The 21,914-nt window shown below is 35.7% G+C and overlaps 1 protein-coding gene across 5 annotated transcripts in view; it reads right to left on the reverse strand.

Annotated features, from left to right (window-relative positions):
• LOC128239958 (uncharacterized) overlaps positions 1–21,914 on the reverse strand; it is a 133,265-nt gene that overhangs the window by 94,627 nt on the left and 16,724 nt on the right. For all 5 annotated transcript variants that reach the window (XM_052956426.1, XM_052956424.1, XM_052956423.1 and 2 more), the window contains exons 13-42: positions 21,151–21,429; positions 20,378–20,506; positions 19,295–19,482; positions 18,635–18,871; positions 18,153–18,260; positions 17,447–17,644; positions 16,430–16,639; positions 15,589–15,735; positions 14,793–14,954; positions 14,269–14,418; positions 13,699–13,809; positions 13,042–13,183; positions 12,433–12,572; positions 11,967–12,187; positions 11,533–11,725; positions 10,636–10,824; positions 9,776–9,973; positions 8,932–9,145; positions 8,486–8,674; positions 7,190–7,347; positions 5,903–6,133; positions 5,226–5,369; positions 4,577–4,745; positions 4,003–4,178; positions 3,202–3,463; positions 2,493–2,686; positions 1,869–1,955; positions 1,263–1,502; positions 474–635; positions 84–252 (exon numbers count right to left, since the gene is read on the reverse strand). In XM_052956426.1, the coding sequence (XP_052812386.1) occupies positions 84–252; positions 474–635; positions 1,263–1,502; positions 1,869–1,955; positions 2,493–2,686; positions 3,202–3,463; positions 4,003–4,178; positions 4,577–4,745; positions 5,226–5,369; positions 5,903–6,133; positions 7,190–7,347; positions 8,486–8,674; positions 8,932–9,145; positions 9,776–9,973; positions 10,636–10,824; positions 11,533–11,725; positions 11,967–12,187; positions 12,433–12,572; positions 13,042–13,183; positions 13,699–13,809; positions 14,269–14,418; positions 14,793–14,954; positions 15,589–15,735; positions 16,430–16,639; positions 17,447–17,644; positions 18,153–18,260; positions 18,635–18,871; positions 19,295–19,482; positions 20,378–20,506; positions 21,151–21,429 (5,397 nt within the window). The remainder of the gene's footprint in view (positions 1–83; positions 253–473; positions 636–1,262; positions 1,503–1,868; positions 1,956–2,492; positions 2,687–3,201; positions 3,464–4,002; positions 4,179–4,576; positions 4,746–5,225; positions 5,370–5,902; positions 6,134–7,189; positions 7,348–8,485; positions 8,675–8,931; positions 9,146–9,775; positions 9,974–10,635; positions 10,825–11,532; positions 11,726–11,966; positions 12,188–12,432; positions 12,573–13,041; positions 13,184–13,698; positions 13,810–14,268; positions 14,419–14,792; positions 14,955–15,588; positions 15,736–16,429; positions 16,640–17,446; positions 17,645–18,152; positions 18,261–18,634; positions 18,872–19,294; positions 19,483–20,377; positions 20,507–21,150; positions 21,430–21,914) is intronic.

A 21,914-nucleotide genomic window follows, 5' to 3' on the forward strand; every position in this document is an offset into this window, starting at 1 on the left:
TTCATATGTATATGTATGTATTTGTCATAGCGCCTATTCAAACAAATACTTAGGTTGGAAGAGTGGAGTTGAAATGTACATACCCAGGGTTGCATAGCTGGGTGTAGGTTGTCTGGGCCTCCTGGTCACAGTAATATCCACCTGGGCATGGCGTACACTCGGAGATCTGGTAAAGTCCCGTGCTGTTTCCAAAGGTACCCATAGGACATCTATACTGTGTACTGTAGTTGGTACCCGCAGGGCAGAAGTAACCTAGAAATAGATAACAATTTTTTAAATAAATATATATGTTTAACCAAAAGTACATGGCTATCTCAGTCTGATATTACAAAGAGGCAAGGGCTAATAGTCATAAAACATTTTATGTCATTACTCAAATTAAGTCTATTAATAAATAAAAACATTCAAATAGAATTTTAGTAGGTTTTAATATGTTAAATAGTATTAGCAATATACCACAGTACAAAGCCTACCTTGAGGACATATACTGCTGTTAAACAGCACCACCGGAGCGATAGTGTTGTCACAGAAGTGACCCTGTGGACATTCCTTGCACGTGGATTGTCCTGTCTCGTCTTGGTATGTGCCAGAGTCACATCGGATTTCTTCGTGGCTTCCGATAGGGCAGTAGTGACCTGGAAATACATGTGTGGGGATTCACGTCATTTGGACATCAGATTTATTAAAAATTGCTCTCAATTTCATGATGCATGAATGCAGAAGGGCATGCTTGCAAATTTACCAAGAAACACGCAGAATTAAAAAGTAGTAAACTATTCTTTAGCTCAGTAAGGAGTCACCAAAATAAGTCCAGTGAAGGCATAAAAACTGAAGAAAACAAAAGCAAGTGAAAGAAAGACAAAACAATCTTATAACAATGGGCGAACTTTGTTTAAGTTAACAACATTGTCAACGTCTTTGTTGTTACCCTCATTAACATTCCTGCTCTGAAATGGAAACACTTACTATCTGCTGTATTTCTGACAAGATTTGAGACAACTGTATCAGCTGCACTTGTTTATAATTAAATATGTGAGCATATCATCTGATATTTTTATTTAATTTAACTTTTATCATGTTGTTAATTAACATGTTATGTTGTTCAGAACAATCAGACAAATGTGTCGTTTGGAACAAGATAGAAATATTAAAAAATAGCTATGTTTGCCATCTTAGAAGACTCAATACCTTGCAAAAATAGAATATGTCACTTTTGTCTCCATATGACTCATTTTTATTGATGTCACAAATATATTCCATACCTTGTGGGCAGGTGTACTCCGCGGGGTTCGAGACGTTCATGCCAGATGGACAATAGTAGCCTCCATCACACTGTTCGGTCACTGCGGTGTTACCGTAACCGTCACAATAGTAGCCCTGGGTACATGCGATACATTCTGACTCAGTCTGGGCTCCAGTTGTGGGTAGATAAGTGCCTGGTGGGCATTGGGTTCCAGCCGCGCTGCCCTCTGGGCAGTAGTTACCCGCTGGGCAGATGTCACCTGAAAAAATGAAGGATTAAATCATTTGAACAGAAATTTTACTCAACCATATTAGCAGTTGTGGATGATACCCCTTATAATAATAATGATAATAATAATGATAATAAAATAATAATAATAATAAAAACAATATGTTATATAAATAAATGATGTTAAAATAATATGACAGGCTCTATTTGGCCAAAATGTGTTAGAGATGCTAGTAAAAATTGCATTATTCTAGGCTGGGATTTACAAAATTATGTTAAAATAAGCCCTTTTCTGTGTGTTTTTCATAAAAGAGGGTAAAATTCTCAATTTCAATAAAATTTTAAATAATGTTGACAACTTTAAATCTGTGAGTGAGTCCTTTTAAATTTCTCTTACCAAAAGTTTCTGCGACTGGGGCTGCCTGGGTCGAGGATCCAGAACAGTAGTATCCAGCACTGCAGTTGCCGCTGGTTACGTCTTGCTCTGCAAAATTCAATTCATTTATATGAGAAATTTCTTTGATATTTGTGGTTTAAGCGGCAAAAGGATACGGAAATTCAGCTGTTCAATTGGTTACAACTGAAGGCTGTTAGTTTGGATGTATAAATAAAATTATTTTAAAGCTATTCTATGGATTAATAATGTTTTAATGGTAGAACAAAATGTTTTGTTGCAAATTATTGTATGCTTGCAAAGAATGGGATTTTCATTTTATTTCTGATCAAGGCTATTCCATTTAAACATATAACCTACAAGGAGAAGGCATTTCTAAATTATGCCACCACCCTATAGAAGCAAATTTACCCTTTTGGGCTCCAAATTAGCAAAAATGACACCCACCTATATACTATGAGATTAATTGCCTCTCCCCCACCAACACAACCCCAATACCAACCCCCACCCCCCTGGGTTAAATGTTTTACTGGAATAGCCCTTAGAAGTTTTGACACCATTCTTGTTGAGAAGGTTATTATTTTATACTATCTAAAAAGGTAACATTTATTAAACGTGTATACATACCGGCATTAGCACAATACTCTCCGGGGTCACATGTAATGGGTGCTCCGCTCCCTGCTGGACAGTAAGTGCCTGCTTGACATTGACCACCCTGGCTGGCCACACTTGGTTGGGCAGTGATGGCTGCTACAGTACAGTACCAGCCGGGGTCACACTCGCCTGTGGGTGTCGGCAGACCTTGACTGTCACAGAAGTAGCTGAAGGAAAGGATTTGTAACTTGTAATTAAGAAAACAGTCTTAAATGTCTCAAGACTGAGAAATGACTTCTGTGATAGTTCATTGAGATACATAAGTCAGTCATGTAGCTTATATATCCCATGGGAATATAGTATTCTATGGCAAAAGCAAGGGCCAGTATTCAATATTGATCTTATCCTTATCCAAAGACATGCCCTAGTTATTCCATTCAGCCCATTGGTCAGCTAAATATACAGGCCAATCAAAACGCTTAGTTTCTAGTCTTAAATTTAAGTTCAATCTAAGTTGCTTATTGAATACAGCCCATGCTGGAATATGAAATCTGGGATACAGAGTTTTACCATAATAATAATTTCACTCATGCCATCGAAAAAAATACCATAAATTTCTTAATTGATCCCGAGGTGCATGGTTTAGCGGTATAACTCACAGATCACAATTCTACACCTGGCGATGACAAAGGCAGAAAAATGAATAATTGGGATACTGAATGTTAACAATAATTTCACTCACCCAGCAGGACAGTTGACACAATCAGATGCCTGGTATCTCTCAGTGAGGTTGTTGAATTTTCCCACGGGGCATGCGTTCGTCGTGTCGCTCACAGACCCCGCTGGGCAGTAGTACCCCATTGGGCAAGAGACTGGGTCTGTGGTGTTGGCTGTACAGTAGAAACCCTGGGGACACTGGGTGCATGTGGCACTACCCTCGTTCTGGGCATAGGTACCAGTGTTACACGGGAGGGCGGAGCTGGAGCCCTCAGGGCAGTAGTAACCTGGAATAGAAAGTGAGACTTCATAAGAACATTGCTGAAGTAATGGAAAGGCCCTCTCTCTGCATAAATATACATTTCAGCATCTTCTTGAGCTTGAAAATAATTTTTGGTGAGTAAATGTTTTCAATAGAATAAGCACATGATCAAAGTCACCACTTGTTATATAGTTTATCTGAGGTGATTTTTGCATCACAGCTTGAAGACTATTTAGAGGCACTGAATTTCACTGTATAGAATACACAGTAATTCTTCCAAGAATATGATTTAAATAATTTAATTATTGCATGCATACTATGAATTGTATTAACAGACTTGGATTGAATAGTTTCAGCTTCGATTATTTCTCCGCGAGTTTTCATAACTTGATTGTGTAATAATGTAATAATTTTGCTGTTTCTGGAAAGGGCCGTTTCTGATGTAGGAAAAATTTGTGACCCAATTCCTTTGCATGTTCTTTATTATATGAATCAAATAATAATAATATATAGTGTAAATGTATCTAAATGCAATAAAATATAATTAAATTCAAAGTTACTCACCAGTGGGACAAATATCTCCGTAGGTGGCGTTGACCGGCATGGTTTCTATTGAGTTAGTGATACAGTAATAGCCAGCAGAACATATGGTGCCTTTAGCTATCATATTCTGATCGGGGCAGGAATAGCCAGGGTCACAATCAGTACAGTCTGATAGGGCTTGCAGCTGCTCTGAGGAACTGAAATCATAAAACAGGTTATAATCAGTAACACAGTTGGTTGTTGTTTTTTTGTATTGAGGGGACATGACCAATACCCTTAGAGTTGGGAAGAATTTTTCACCTTTTTACCAATTATTTGTGAGCTTTTCGCTTAGAATATCAGATTGTGAATTTTCTTTCAAAATTTGGGGTAAAAAAAGTTCTTCCATGCATACGAAACATAACTGAATATTGGCTATAAAATACCCCCCCAAAAAACAGTCCTGTAAAATATTGGTAAATGTAAATAGTGTTTTGGAATTTTAAAGGCATGTTATGTAATGCTACATCAGTGAGACTGACCCATGGTCCCTTTTTCAAGTATTTTACGCAAAGCTGCTATACACTGATTTTTAACTAATAAGAAATTTACTTACCCATAAGTTCCTGCGGGACATGGGTTGGGTGATGTAGTTCCCTCTGGACAGTAGTAGCCCTTCGGACAGAGCCCATAGTCTACGTTATCATCGACTGCGGGTGTGGCCACCTCAGCGCCTGTTAGAGCCCAGTATCCCGCCGATATGGGACCAGTCACATTAGTCAGTCCTGTAATCAGTCATAAATATCATACTTTCTTAGAAAAAGGGTATGAACAAGCCTAAATTCTAAAATTACTATTTGCCTTAGAAGATTGTAAAAAACCCATGCTTTATGAAATATTTAGGATTAAAACAATTCCTGCAAACATTTGACCAGTGCAAGCTTTTGCGTATTAAGACCAGTGGGCTATGAGAAATCCTGATATATTTACAATTCAAACAGTTTTAAGTTGGAATAGCAATCAAAATATAATGTAGTAGACTAAGTGATCTTTGTTTTACTTTTGATGTTAAAGGAAAGTATTGTATTTGTATGCTATATGTAAAACAACATTTTCCTTTGAACAGCTACACCTTTAATCACAATTGTTTTTAAAAAAGGTATTCATTATGAAATTCATATCACTAAAGTGCAAACTATAGGCTTTTTAGTTATCTCCCTTTATCTCAAACAGTAATTCAGTTCAATAAATGAGTGCTGTATTACCAGGAGTTGCACAGTATGAGCCGGCATCACAGGCTGTACAGTTGGAAAGGTCAAACAGTCCTTCTTTGTGTCCATATGTACCTATAGGACAATCTGTTCCTTGAGTGATCAGCACAAGATCTGTGCTTCCCGGACAGTATTGGCCTAAAATAATGGAAGAGACAAATTATATAACACAATCCCACACTGTGTCAAAAAGTGACTAGAGGTAGTTTGTAATTCCCAGGTAATATTGGCCTAAAAATAATTGCAGTTTGTAGTACTTTAATATAAAATAACATTATGCAAGATACATCCATTCAATACTTAATTATTTAATAAAAATCTTCGAAGAAGTAACTCAAGTATTTCTTTAAGTATTTATTGATTTATTGTTAAGCAACCCCTAGATTATCCCTTATAGTGAGGTAGTGAGCTAAGATGTCAAACTTATCACTATCTTGGTGCTGATGGTGATGGAGGGTTCTTTATAGAAAAAAGAAAACTTCACAAGAAACGTGGACAAATCACATTTCTCAAAGTAATACTAGACTACCACAATATTCACAATATCTTGAGGACAGATCTGTGGCTCTGTATTGGGGTAGCTGACAAATCACATCCCTCTTTGTATATAATACAAGACTTCCACAATATTCACAATTCCTTGAGGATATAATACTAAACTACCACAATACCTTGAGGACATATCTGAGGCTCTGTGTTGGGGTAACAGAGGAAGCCCGGGGTACACAGGGCACACTCAAAGTTTCCAGTGCTGTTGGCCATCATCCCGGTGGGGCAAGTTTTTGGGAGGTCAGATCCCGTGGGACAGTAGTGATGGATGGGGCAAATGTCTCCGATAATCCCATCAACGGGGTTGGCAATGTGGCTCCCGTTATTACAGTAGTATCCTGGGTCACAGTCACCTGGAATGGAGATGAATGATTGGGGTTAAAATATTATTAATATAAATAGGAAACCAATCATGAAAAAATGTAATAATGAAGATAATAAGGAACCAAATAATGTACCTAATGTTATTATATAGATGAATAGGACAAAAATGAGTAACTATGTTATTAAATAGATGAATAGGACAAAAATGAGTAACTACGTTATTATATAGATGAATAGGACAAAAATGAGTAACTATGTTATTATATAGATGAATAGGACAAAAATGAGTAACTATGTTATTATATAGATGAATAGGACAAAAATGAGTAACTATGTTATTATATAGATGAATAGGACAAAAATGAGTAACTATGTTATTATATAGATGAATAGGACAAAAATGAGTAACTATGTTATTATAAGGATGAATAGGACAAAAATGAGTAACTATGTTATTATATAGATGAATAGGACAAAAATGAGTAACTATGTTATTATATAGATGAATAGGACAAAAATGAGTAACTATGTTATTATATAGATGAATAGGACAAAAATGAGTAACTATGTTATTATATAGATGAATAGGACAAAAATGAGTAACTATGTTATTATATAGATGAATAGGACAAAAATGAGTAACTATGTTATTATATAGATGAATAGGACAAAAATGAGTAACTATGTTATTATAAGGATGAATAGGAAAAAATATATGTTTCTATGGTTTTATTAAGATAGTTAACAAATTATGTAACTATGTTATTATAAAGATGAATATGAATTTTATCTTGTAACTATGTTATTCCTAATATGAATAGGAGAGAAAATATGTAACTCAATAATTTTATTAAGGTAATTAGGAAACAAATTGTGTACCTATGTTTAGCTTTAACACACTATGGATGTTTATAATATAATTATGATAAATAACTATTTGAGTGCTTATAATATATTATCAGGGCTTCTGACAAACCTTTGTATCAAATTTATCAATCAAACTTCTTAGAAACAGATTTAGACTTTACCAGTAAGTTTAGTAATATGTAAAGTACAACCCAAATCAGGCATATCTTAAAACTTACCAGTGGCTGCTGTGTTGTTTACTCCAGCACAGTACTTTCCCGGGTCACAAGTAGTGCAGTCGGACTCAGCTTTCCCGGAGTAACTCCCACGATACGTCCCCTCTGGACAAGGGATCATGTACGTTGTTCCTTCAGGGCAGTAGAAGCCTGGGTGACATCTGAAATAAAGGCAAAGGTAATTCATTTCAAGATCATAACAAGTGAAAAGTAGTTTCTGAAAATATTCTGTAAATATTTTCTTTCAGGCCCTGGGGCTGCGTTCACTAACAGCTTTAGTCTAAGTCAGAGACTATTGCTCTTCAAATAGCAATTTTACAATGAAATTAAAAGTTTTGAATATTAAGGCTCAAACTCAGACTTATGACGTTAGTTAATATGGGCCCTAGAATCGAATATAATTTCTAAATAGTTCCCTCTTCAATAATGTCTGTAATGTTAGTCAAGGTCATTTACTTTGAAAACAAATTTAGCCTGATAGATGAATGAACTAGATATTTCACCAACAAACACTTTCATGAAGTTTGGTGGAAATTGGATGAGAAATGTTGAAGTTAGAGAGCGGACAACATTGTGGAGCCGCCCGCCCGCCCAATTTTGACAAATTCAGGGGGCCATAACTCTGGAGTGCCTAGAGCGATTTGGCTGGTTATCGAACTTGACCTAGATATTTCACCAACAAACACTTTCATGAAGTTTGGTGGAAATTGGATGAGAAATGTTCAAGTTAGAGAGCGGACAACATTGTGGAGCCGCCCGCCCCTCCGCCGCCCGCCGCCCGCCCGCCATGGGTGTTCCCATAATACGGCCATCGTAAGATGGGCATATAAAAAATCACCGTTAAAACTAAATGAACTTTCATAAATTCAACTTCGCACTTTATTACCAAATGCACTTTCATAAATTCAATTTTGCACTTTATTACAAAATGAGCTTTCATAAATTCAATTTCCAACTTAATTACAAAATGCACTTTCATAAAATCATTTTCACACTTAATAACAAAAGGCTCTTTCATAAATTTAATTTCGCACTTCAGTACAAAATGCACTTTCGTAAATTCAATTTCCAACTTAATAACAAAATGCACTGTCAAAATATCATTTTTGCACTTAATAACAAAATGCAATTTAATAAATTCAATTTCACACTTCATAACAAAATACACTTTCATCAATTCAATTTCGAACTTTCAAACCCAGATGTTAACATGAAAAGAAGCATCTTCCCTATACTTAAAATCACTGGTAGAAATTCTTCAGTTTCATTCATTTAGAGTTGTTACATACAAATTCCTACCTGTCACCATATGTGATGATTGTGAGACCCCCACTGGAGTCATTGTTGTACACAGGATCGTCATCAAGGGCGTTAAGGTAGCAGATATGGCCAGCCTTACAAGGTCCTGTGACGTCAGAGAGACCACGGTCCATGCAGTAGAACCCTGTTGGACAATCGATGCAGTCGGAGAGGTCTGATTTTCCAGTTCTGTGAGAGAAATAGGTAACAAAATGTATAAAATAAAATCTTGATGATAAGTTTTAACAAGACAGTATTAAGCACCAAAAGGACATTCCTTTTGGACAAAAAGTGCACAAGGAAAATTCCCTCGGGATTGTATGTACCCAAGGAGCAAATGATGGTGTAGTTCATCCCCTTATGGATTTGTAAGAAATCTTGCAGGAAAACAAGTTCATCAACTTATAAGGATAGAACAAAAATATGCTTGAAAAATAAATATATACTCATTTAGGAATGTTCCAGGTGGACAGCTGAGGTACTGGTAGCTTCCTTCAGCGCAATAAGTTCCCAGCGGGCAAATGATGGTGTAGTTCATCGCCTTATCGGGGCAATAGAATCCCGCAGGACATGTGGTGCAGCTGCTACTGTTGTGGTATGGGGCATATGTGGCTATTGGGCATTCCTCCTGGGCTCGGGCACCCTCTAGTGTGAAGTGGCCTGAAAATAAGGAAGATTAATTTATAAATTAATTTGCATTTCAAAAAAAGTTAACTGCCCTTATTAAAAATTACAGGATGTCCAAATAAAAGAGACCACTCTGAAATATGCAAAACTTTGTATAATTTCATAACATTAATATAAAAAAATTCATTACAGTTTTACTAAATTTTACAAAAATTGCTGAAAAATCAATAATGCAGTAACGTCTTGACATTTCAGAAAAACATTAATTTTAAGATGGCATGACCAACATCAGATCAGAGTTTTTGTATTTGTGAAAAAATATATAATGAAACAAACAGTGCCACTGATGTGTGAAGGAAGTATAAATATCATATTATATGCACTTTTACTCCCAAATAAGCAGTACCACAATTAATACAAAAATTATCAAAAACAATGGGTCTTATGAAGGATGCCTGTGTTAAATTTAAAAGAAAGGTGCAGAAAACACGGTATATCTACCGTATGAGAGGGTTGTTGATCACTGAATATCTTTTAGGACCCACCAGTCATTTAATATTTGTGCGTTATCGATTATAAATACTAGTATCATTTTTAGAATAAAACCCTGAACAGGAAGCAATTATTTAAAAGATTGTGAATATATTGCAAACATCCATTTACCAGGTGTTGCTGAGAACTGGTATGGAGATGAAGCCTCTTGTTCGCAGTAGAACCCAGCAGCACAAGGCCCAGTGGGCTCACCACCAGCTACACTGCTACAGTAGTAACCTGGGTCACAGATCGTGCATTCGGAGGTGTCAACTGCTCCTGTGATGTTACTGTAGGTACCCTTTGGGCATGGAAGTGCCTCTATGGCACCTAGAAAGAAATTAAGAACGCTGGTTAGAATAAATGGTGTTTATAGGGAGTTGTAGCTTTAAGGTTAAGACACTGCTTCAACAGCAAAACAGGCACCAATTTCTCGAAACATCTTAAGTACCTTATAACCGCATTAGGCTGAGCTTACTATCTTTTGTGTAATATTTACATCTTAAAGAGGCTTTGGACTGTAAAGGATAATCAGCTTTGTGATAATATAGATGAAATCAGTTTTATACAGTAAAAAAAAGATAACTAAGAAATTTGGCTGAATGAAATAGGCTAACTTAACTTGTTATGCTTAAGATCTTTCAAGGAGTTTGGGCCATGTCACAGATGGTACATTTTCAGTGGTGTTTACTTTTAGAACCCTTGGGGCTAGCAAGGCTCTATAGCAGTAACCCAGGTAAAAATATACACTCAGGTTCTTTAGCTAATTTATTAAATTAAAACAATTAACCAATAAAAAAGAAATAATAAAATCTACTGTATCTTCAATATGTGCTGTATTTATGATATATCTAAATGTTTGAAAAACACACCTTTTAAGCTTTCAATTTGAATATCACTTAGACCTTAATATAAATTGTCTAAATATTGCAGCCTACACATCAATAACGTGAAAGTCCAATAGTGGAGAAGGTACCCTGTACATTACTTACCTTTGAGACAGTAGCCTCCCCTAGGACACCGCTCACCACCCTGGGTGGCGTTGTTAACGGGTGTTGATGTGACAGCCCCACTGTAGCACAGGTAGCCAGCGTCACACTGATCCCTGGGCAAGGTCAGACCGGGGGCGTCACAGTAGTAGCCAGTGTCACATTGTGTGCAACTGTCCAGTGCAACCAGGTCTGCAAAATATCATAACCATTTAAAATGCGTGACAAACATGCTTATAATTTAATGTACACATAAAACAGTAATCACAGTTAAATAGACCTTTAAGATAAAAAAAATACATTCATTTTTGTATGAAAATATTTGCCATGTTGACAATTTAGTACATAATTAAGGGACATATTAACTAACAACTATTTTTCATAAACAACAAATGAGGCTTATTTTTCTACTTTATAGTTATTGATAAATGTTGAGACAAGTGTGAGGGTACGGCCATATAAACTAGACTAAGTGTAATTATAGCCCCAAGTAGACTCATGTTCCAGTGAACTCAAGTTTCACTGATGTTCTAAGGCAATAATCCCTTCAGTTACCAGTAAAGCTTTTTTTGATGAATGTATGTTCTGTTTGTAGTGTTTGTACATGTGTATGTGAAGTTTGTATGTGATGTTTGTATGTGATGTTTGTATGTGATGTTTGTATGTGATGTTTGTATGTGATGTTTGTATGTGAAGTTTGTATGTGAAGTTTGTATGTGATGTTTGTATGTGATGTTTGTACTTTGGGTATCAGGTTCAGTGTCATTTGGCAATTTGCCTTGTGAGTTTGAACTGGGTTTATATTTAAATTCTGACTACTGGGCTTGTCCCTGAAGTTTTCATTGATTAATACAGTAAGATTTCTAAGTAGATTTCTCAGTAAAACACAATATAACGTACTACTAGCAGCTCCATAAGTTCCAATAGGGCAGGGCGTGGATTTTTCTGAGCCCGCAGGACAGTAGTAGCCACGTTCACAATCTGTTGGCTGGTTCGTGGCAAGCCCGCAGTAGTATCCTTCAGGGCATTCAAGACAGCTGGCCAGGTCGGGTGTGGCAGTTACATTGGAATAGGTTCCCTCAGGACATTTATGCTGAAATTGCGATAATAAGGGATTGAAAATCAGAAATATCTATAATTGGTAATTGAAATAATTGGAATGTTTATTTCGATCAATCAACGTTTCATAATCAAAACTAAAAAACATGCACTGGAAAGATCAGTTGCCATTTTCTTTTTTAGCAGATATTTATAACTGATAGAAAATGAAATTTTGTCATCAGAAATTACACCTTCCCTTTCAAAATAACACTAATAGGTCGTAATTTACTCACCATGTCATTACCATACGACCCAATGTATGGCGGCTCTTTGTTATCAAAGGGACTTGAAAAGTTTGTCGGGCAGTAGTACCCCGCGAGACATGGCCCCGTTTCAGTAGTTGACATTTCAAGACAGTAGTACCCAGCCGTACATGGTTCACAGTCAGTTACGGCACCTGCGCCGACAGTTGTTCGCATTGTTCCCACAGGGCAGTTTAGCATTTCAACAGTTCCTGAAGTAAGGTAATTACATTTCAATATTAAAAATAACCAGATTACCACACAAAAGCTGTGATAAATGTTTTTTCCTTTTCTTTTTTACTTTATTAAAGGACATAAATCTTCAAATACATAAATCAGCTTAAAATGGGCATTGTACTTTTCAATGTTGTTGAGGGACTCTGGTACATTTCCTGGAGGTGTATTTAACTTTCTGATATAAAAGAGTGCCGATTTACCACAGTTAACCCAAACTTACCAGCAGGGCAGTATTTGCCAGTATCACAATCCACTGCATCAGGTTCAGAGTGCAGGCCACCGACACAGTACCTTCCAGCAGGACAGATCTTGTTTGTCAGCATATCGTCTTCCGAGGTCGTCGCATTGTCACAGTAGTGCCTGAAATAAAATTAATGAAATATATTTGGTGAAGTTTGGGTGACATTATTTATGAACAACATTGTAATTGGGTGTCTCAATTTTCTCACATTTTTAAGACACATGTGTATCAATTATTTTGCTAACATTTTATCACAACAATTATTTTATTTTGTAGGGCCAAATCATTTGATATTTATAAATTATTCCAAAATTATTTTACTGAAATTCCCCTTTTTTCAGAACAGAGCTGATTACACATATAGAAAATTATCTGTTATTGTTGTCTTTATTATAATGAAAACGACATGGTCAAGCCCAGTACAAACAACAAAAACAGACCACAGACACATAAAAAAAATATGAAAATATAGTCTTTAAAGAGTCAGGGAAACTCCAGTTTACTAGACCACACGCTTCTGGGGGATTAAACCAGTTTGCTATACTCTAAAAACATTGTCCATCTTTTTGGTTATTGTCAAGCACTTACCCATATTCACAGACAGTACATGAAGTTGACCCAACAGGGGAATAGTTGCCTGTTCCACAAGGGGCGGGGTCAATAGTGCCATTCAAACAGAACGAGCCTCCCGGACAGTCTATGCATTCAAACTGACGCTTTGCTGGGTCACCTGAAAAATAAGCAATATTTTTTATATTTTATTCAATTACATGTCATAAATATATTTTGTCATCAACTTTCAACCATGTACCGGTAATCTAACTTGGTGTTCATTTTTTTCTTCTTAAACCATCAGTTTGAAAATGTATATTTTTTCTCTATAATTCATTCACCTGCATAATCAATAAACTGAAAATAATTAATCCTCTAGCATTATGCAGATTGAAATTCATTTAGCATCTGCCAATATTAAAAAATCACCAAGAATTAGCATATTCTTAAAAAATTCACCTAACATCATGCCCATAAATCAAACTTCATCTAGGTTCCGCTTATTAACAAGTTTCCCAGTGGAATAAACACACACAAAAAAAACAACATTAAAATCAAAGCACTTACAGTGATGTTAGGACAGTGATGCAATAGATTGTTGCAATGGACTTAAGCACTTGACTAGTTTTTCATATATTATAATACAGCATCACATCAATCTTCAGATCTAATATTAATAGAGTTTAAGCCTACCTCCACCTAGAATAGCGCCATACAAATCGCCAGCGGGATCTACACCATACGGCATGTACGTTCCCTCTCGACACTGAGTAGTTGCACTCACTGCAAACTCGCAGTAGTGACCTGTAAAAACAATACAAATTTCATTATGAAACTGATAAATCTTATGAAAATTAAATCCCTTTTGAATGATTTCAAGCATGAATTGAACAAGCTTGTCATTTTGTCAAACCACTGATAATGTTAAATCTTGTTGCCTAGTTAACCCATATAGTTTTGGCATCAAGGGTTGCATACTGATTATATACGGAAACAAAACTGTCGGAAAAAAACATTAATAAAGTTCTTGCAATTTGTATTTTTAATCTATATTTCATCTGAAATCAGAATTTCATCTTTTAAGGCTAAAAATGTGTGTTATTAATACTTTTTTCGGTATCATTTTCATTTATTCTATTTATAATCATAAGAACCTTTCAAATGATACCAAATTATTATGGGGGCATCTGAAATACACATAAATGTATAATAGTGATATCTGAATTCTTTCATTTGATTTCAAATCCAAACATGGCCACTAACCTTGTGTACAGTTCTTGCATTCATCAACACTGGAAAGTCCCTCCAGGTCATTGTATGTGCCGTTTGGACAACCATATTCTGTTCCGATAAGCGTACCTTCAGGACAGTAATACCCTCGGGGACAGATTCCGGTAGGCTCCTTTTCACCACCTTAATGTAAGAACAATATTGTTTAAATACATAAAGGCAGGGGTCAATATTAAAACAAGCCCTTAGCCCTACATGGTAGGCTTGCTAAAAAATAATTTAAATATACCATGGCTTTGCCAAACAGGAAAGGAAGAATTTTGGCTTGTTGATTCAAATCTATTTTTTGTAATCTGTAAGCGTAATATAATAGGGTTATCAGAACTGGGTTTTGATCTGAGAAGTTGTATATGTCTCAAGTGGAATTTTAAATAGTTCTTATTCCTCGCCCTTCAGATGTGAAATACATATAATATGAAATTAGAATGGAACTTTATTTCCTGTAATAGAATTATCATCTCAAATAATACATTCAGAACTACACATAAAGCTCTTACCAATACAGTAATATCCCCCTGTACAAGGTGTACACTGGGCTGCTTCATACAAGTCGCTCCTGTTTGTAAATGTTCCCGCAGGACAGGGGTACTGGTCAGCTGCAGTGGTCATCTCTGGACAATAGTGGCCCTGGGCACAGGGCTCAGGGGGTGTATGTTCACCTGGGGGTAGGGAAAAAAGTGATTAAATAAGCAGGCAATTTTCTAGGAAAGGATTGTTCCTGAGGTCATAAATACTTGCCGCAATTTCTCGAAACTTTTTAAGTCCCTTATTACAGGATAAAGCTAACCACACAATTTTGTTTTTCTATATTTTGTGTAACATTTACTTAGTTTTAGACTTTGAAATGGAATGAGCTTGATGATAATCACAATGAACAATCATTTATCTATCGTAATCAAATTTGTCTTTGGGCATACGAACAGGAGACCATTTCATTAAGGATCTTAGTTGATTTAAGACGTAAATTGAAAATATTTTACAGTCATTTTTTATATTTTGCTACATAATTGTGTGAAATGAACTTTAGTCAGTATTAAAAATGAACATAAAGTTGAAAAAATAATTACGATCAATGCCCTGAATCAAAGTTCAACTAAAATCCTTTATTGAAGCCGCCCCCTCACCGTGGTCAGAAGCAGCAATATTATGAGTCACATAAAATGATATCATTCTAGTAACAATTTCATGGATATGTAAAGAGTGAATCTCAACATCCAATACTGGCATAAAGAGGTTTTCTGATCAGTGGGAAAGGGGCACATAATGTGTCACATTTAAAAGTAAAACACTTACCAAAATCAGTGGTTGCATAGCCACAGATGTACCCAGCAGGACACGTCTTACAGTCATTGGCTGAGGTCAGATTGGCTACATCACCATAGCTACCAGGTAGACAGGGGAACTGGTTGATCTCCTTGGTGCCAAATGGACAGTAGTAACCTGGGAATGAAAGTTATGTTTATTTTAGATTAAAGATGTACTCTCGCTCCTAATTAAGATTTACCAATGTGACAATTAATACAAGTGTTTTAATTTGACAAAAAGGATGAATAAATATAAAAAAGAATGGTTCTTATGAAGGATAGTAAATTTGAAAGAAAGGTGCAGAAAACATGGTATTTATACCTTATGAGATGATAGTTGATCACTGTAAATCTTTTAGCACTCACCAATCATTTAATATTTGTGCGTTTTCAGCCATTCACTACACTGTTAAAATCTTGTTCCATAAATGCATTTTTCAGTTAATAGTAAAAGGTTTATCACTTTAAATTATGTTTGTTATACATGGGTATTTATTGATTTTAAATAAGAGTGTCACTTTAACTCAAGCTGATATGAGTCATTCTCGAGTCTATTTAAGTATTGCTCCTTAATAAGTAGTGGCTAGTCATGATAAGTTCAAACTAGAATGGTAGATGCGTATAATAAACCACAGTGAGTGACAAGGATATTTATTCAATGTCCAAGCTATAAACTGAACACGAGTTTGACAATCTAGCTTTTAAAGTGACGCGGTAGAGTAAGTGTTCAGAGGTTCAATCCCCAACAGATGCACATGGCACTTTGTGCAGTCCATTACATGTATCAATCATTATGAACTGTCCTCAAAAGGTGAAGATTGAACACTTACCCAGTTCGCATGATGTAGTGTAGGAATCTGTCATCGCCACATTAGGGCACGCCCAGCCCTGTTCACAAGGGTGACAGTTTACCAGATCAGAGGAGTTCCATGAAGGGTTGTAAGTACCAATGGGGCATGGCAGGGGGTCGGTCATAGGGTCATTTTCAGTACCACCCGGGCAATAATAACCAGGCGCACACATCAGGCATTCTGAGCTTGCTGTAAAGGAAAGAAACAAAAAAATACATGAAAAAAATATGATTTCACATTCGAAATTTGACCATTAAATGTTCAATTCTATAAAGATGTTTTGTAGTTTTCTTGAAAAAATGGTTGAAAATTTATCATAAACACCACTTAAGACCTTGAACACAAATTAGCAAACTTATGGGTGAACACCATATACAAAACATACAAAATTTAATTACATATAAAAATGTTTTTTTGTTTTTTTTCAAAAAGCTAAATTTAATGTTATAAGCGTTGGTCAAACTGAAAAATGCCTGCGGGTCTAACACTACCTAAATGTTTTAACAGATTGCTAAAAGTTAAGACTATTTAAATAGTTGTTTTACGTTACAAATTTCTAAGCCATGGATTAAAAGTCTTAATTGGATTACTGCGTAAGTATGAAGAAAAACTTGGTCTTGAAATAACCACATAATAATATTGTGAAGTTTTTACTTTGCAAAACATACCCTCTGCCTCTTACCATTATTATAATAAAAAGTAAATATATATACACAGCTATTCGTTGTACAAAGCAAACTGCGATACTTTTTCTATCTTCTCCCTCCTTTCTATAATTAACCTACTGTTAATCTCTCATTAACACTCTCCTCAACAGCTTTAAATATTGTGAACATAAGCTGTATAATTTTTTTGTTATTTATATATAATATGAATTATATATACATGTATATTACTGACAAGTAACTTGTTTGTTCAACAGTATTATGTGTATAACATTTACTGATGTAATAATATATACAAAAGTTAATAAAAAAAAAACCCACAACAACTTACAATTGAGTCCTGTGCCGTTGCTGTAGAAACCTGCCGGACACGGGTTCTCATTCCCAGATGTCATCCCTGGAGAGGGGCAGTAGAACCCAGGGGGACAAACAACAGGGGTCACTGCAGCTTCAGGGCAGTAGGAGCCCATGGGGCACTCGGTACAGTTGCCCTCGTGGGTGATTCCGGTCTCTCCATTGTAAGTGCCACCTAAAATAAACAATGTAATTTAATTCACGAACTTTGATGAAAGAAGGAAATAGAATGTAAGCAGGCAATTAGATGTAAGTAGAAAATATGATTTAAGCAGGAAGTGTGATGTATTTTTGGAAAATATTATGTTAAATTAAAAAAAAATACTACTAGATAGATTTCTGCTTGATGCTTTATATATATAAAGGGAAGGTCAAAAGAACCATTGGTCTATTAGTCTTTCTATTTATTTCTATCCTTTTGTGTGGGTATAAAACATAAGTTACTTGTTTCTGTCAGAAAACTAACAGATAATTTAATGCCATGTAATATCATTCACACTGAGAAAGTAGTCCCATCTTTTAACAGGTAAAAAAAACTATGTTCTAGAAGTAGTTTTCTAAAGACAAAAGTGACCTTCAGGACCGATGTATGCGTAGTAATATATCTCACATTGATAATATACTCTATTAACACAGAAAAAATAGTGCCAACTCTTCAGATAAAGTAGTCCATTATTTTTTACCTGGGCAAGGAAATGATGTTCTGGAAGTAGTTCCCTCAAGACAGAAGTGCCCCTCAGGACAGAGGTAAGCCGAGTAATCAATCTCTCCTGGACCCTCACAATAGTAACCTACAAGAGACATATTATCATTACAACATACTTTTTCAGTTCATCAAAACACAAACTGTCATTCACTAAGAACATGCTTAATCATTTAAAATTTAGAGTAAATAGATGTGGCATCATGTTTTTGGCACTCTTGTGCATTATGAAATCAACAAAAATAAAAAATAAATATGACTCGGTAGCACCTTAATGACAAAGAAACAGGATAGCTTAGTATGCTTTTATGTTTTATTATGTTATAACTATTGATTTAAAAGTAAAAATTATTATTTAGAATAAATAAAATGTTCACAGCTTTGATCTTGGTTTTAACAGTATTTATTTTGTAACACATTATTTATACATTACATATACAAGTTAAGGAGCTTTTAAATTACCTGCAGGACACAGCACGCAAGCTGCTACTGATGCTGATGTATTAAATTTGTTGTATGTCCCTGCAGGACAAGGGTAGAATTTCTCTCCGTCGCACCATCCTCCTTGGTCACATTGGTCGGCAAGTGGGGAGGGTGTGTCTGATTCCATTTGACATCGGTACCCAGCGTTGCAACGAATGCAAGAAGTGGACCCGGCCGTCGAGTAATATCCTGCCCTACACTGTTGTTTGAAGGATGCTGAATATAGAAACATTTGGTTTATTATTCAAAAGTGGAAGATTCATTGAGGGCCCCTTTACAGTACACATATATTCAAATAATTTCCCCTTTTTTTATCATGAGAATTTTCGTTTTTCATGTTAAAACTAAAACAACTACACTCAAAACTGGCTTTGCCGAAGTCCTCGGGACCTCATGAAATATTTCGAAATAACATAAATTTGATATATCCTCCATTATTTTACTCACCCAACATATTCGAAAAAAAGTTTGATATAATCAGAACATTGAGATAACAGAGTTCAACATAGCGAGTTTCAACTATATATACCCATCTGATTTTATGATAAGTCTTTTTATTAGTAACTATCTTAAACATGTTCCATTAAATTTGAAAATTGCGCATATAAATCGCTTACAAAATATTCTAACTTATCTCACCTTTGAAGTTAGGACAATACCATCCCTGCTCGCATGTGGTACAGTTTGTGGATCCAGCATCGCTGTATTCTCCGTCATTGTCGCATGGTTGGCCGCTTTCAATTGTGGTCGGACAATACTCGCCCTCGGGACAGAGGGTACACTGCTGTTGGTTACCCAATGAGAAATAGCCCATCTCACAGGCAATCCTAGTGATAAAGAGAAAAAATCAAATTGTAGTGAAAAATATTTGTTGGCTTCAAGTTACACGTCAAAACGATTCAAATAGGTTTTTTTTAACTTTATTAAAGTTACTGTCTCCCTTCAAAATAAGCAGAACCACAATTAATACAATTTTTTGAATTTTCCGAAAGAGATGAATAAATTAAAAAAAAAAAGGTCCATGTTTAAAACGAAAGAAAACATGGTACTTCTACCTTATGAGACAATCATTGATCACTGTAAATCTTTAAGGACTCACCAGTCATTTAATATTTGTGTTTTTTCATCTATTTAATACCAATTATGCTCTTGTTATTAGTAATTGATATTTGTCCATGCATTATGTAGTAAGTAGTTAAAGGTCTTTCACTTGAAATTTATGTTTATTATTTTGATTATAAATACAAGTATCACTTTATGACATCAATATGCTTACACTTATGACAGTGTTTTTTTTTAATAGACGCCAAAAGGGTATAAATTTTGAAGGCAACCTTTTTGTCTTTTCTTTTTTAATTCCTTATTCAATCTAAAAATTATTTCGTTTGTGATTATGGATTTCATTTTACTTTAGTTAAAACTTAATCTATTTTAACATGATTGTGAAGATATATTAACTTAATATACGAAGTCACTCTTGTTGGCTTGATGTTGCACAAGAATGTGGCCTTGTATTGTGAGGGGAACAGGAGAACACTGAGGAAACCCACTTATCCTGCATGGTGCCCTCAAACCAGACTCACATGATCCTAGACCAGGAGCCACACCCGGGTTGCCATGGTGAGAAGCGTGTGTGCTAACCACTGCGCTAACAAGACAACCTTTCACTTTTATGGTAGTATGTTGATTCACTATTTACCCTTTCCAAACAACATTACTCACGAGGTGTTGTCATTAGTATTGGGACACTCATATCCAGCGAGACATTCTGTGCACGTGGACTGATTTCCTACAGAGTAGGTTCCCGGAAGACATGCCACCTCAACAGCAGCAGTTGTAGTTGGGCATTTACTAAAATAAAAGGGAAAATATTGCAATATTAAGTGTTAATGGTGATGATGGTGGTTTGTGGTGGTAATGATGGTGGTGCTGGTGCTGCTGGTTGTGTGTTGTTGGTGGTGCTGTTGATGGTAGTGTTGATGGTGATGGTTTGTGGTGGCAATTGTGGTGGTGGTGGTGGTAGTGGTGGTGTTGGTGGTAGTGTTGATGGTGAAGGTGATGGTGGCTTGTGTTGGAAATGGTGGTGCTGATTGTGCTGGTGTTGGTGCTGCTGTTTGTGGTAGTTGATGGTGGTGGTTTGTGGTGTTAATGGTGGTGGTGGTGGTGGTGCTGGTGTTGGTGGTTTGTGGTGGTGCTGGTTAAGATATAAGGAAACATTATGATTAAAATGCCAGTCAGTTTTCATTTAAAAGATATATAATATACCTGTTCCTGTTTAAAGAAAGCTTGACCTTTTCTCCAAGATATCCAGAAAATGCAAATGAGAATGTATCTCAACCTTTATCCAACAAAATAAAGTAAGTAACTTACAACATTACTGCTATCAAACATTCATGAAACTCAAAGTTCTAACTACAGTTAGATTGAAACCATTAACGTTATGAACAATATACAATTTTTTAATGAAACAATTGAAAACATAATCATCCCCTTACAATCCTGCTGGGCAAGGCGTACACTCTGTCTGTTCCCCGATGGAATACTCTCCCGGGAAGCATTGCATAGTTTGGCTCGTGTTGGTTTCTGGACAGGCGTATCCTGCTGGACATTTTGTGCATTCCGTAGCACCCGCTTCAGAGTAGCTTCCTGAAACGCATGGAGTAATTCCTGTTCCATCGGTGTTCGGGCAAATAAAGCCAGCTTCACACCTCGTGCATTCAGTTTGGTTCCCAGTTGTGTAGAATCCGGTGGGGCAGTTGATAGGGTTTCCATCCCTGTAAAATATCATATGAATTTTGAATGACTGGACGCATATTCACTCCAGTCTAAAGTCTGAGTATAAGACCCGGGTCCTGATTTCTCAAAACTCACGATTTTTGTTTTTCTATAATTAACTTTAACATCTTCAGGAAGTTTTTTTTACTTTAAATTGAAAATATCTTTAAGCTTATCACAATAAACGATTTTACGTTTATTAAAATCATATTTAAGTATGTTTTATCAGCTAATTGAAATAAGCTACTTAAGTCTGTTAAGCTTAAATAGTTTTGAGAAATTGGAGGCAGGCTCAAAAAACTGAATTCTTATATGTTTCAAAATATCTATAATAAAAAAATATTTGACAAAAGATGTGTGCTTGATTGTAGTATCAGTTTATTTGTTAAAGATAAGCCAAAATTTTGACTGTATTTGAATTACTCCTGTAATACATGTAAATAGCCTTTTGACAACAAAATTAAAATTCGGCTTTTCTGAGTCT

The sequence above is a fragment of the Mya arenaria genome, chromosome 7, assembly GCF_026914265.1.
Source record: "Mya arenaria isolate MELC-2E11 chromosome 7, ASM2691426v1".
Lineage (NCBI taxonomy): Eukaryota > Metazoa > Mollusca > Bivalvia > Myida > Myidae > Mya > Mya arenaria.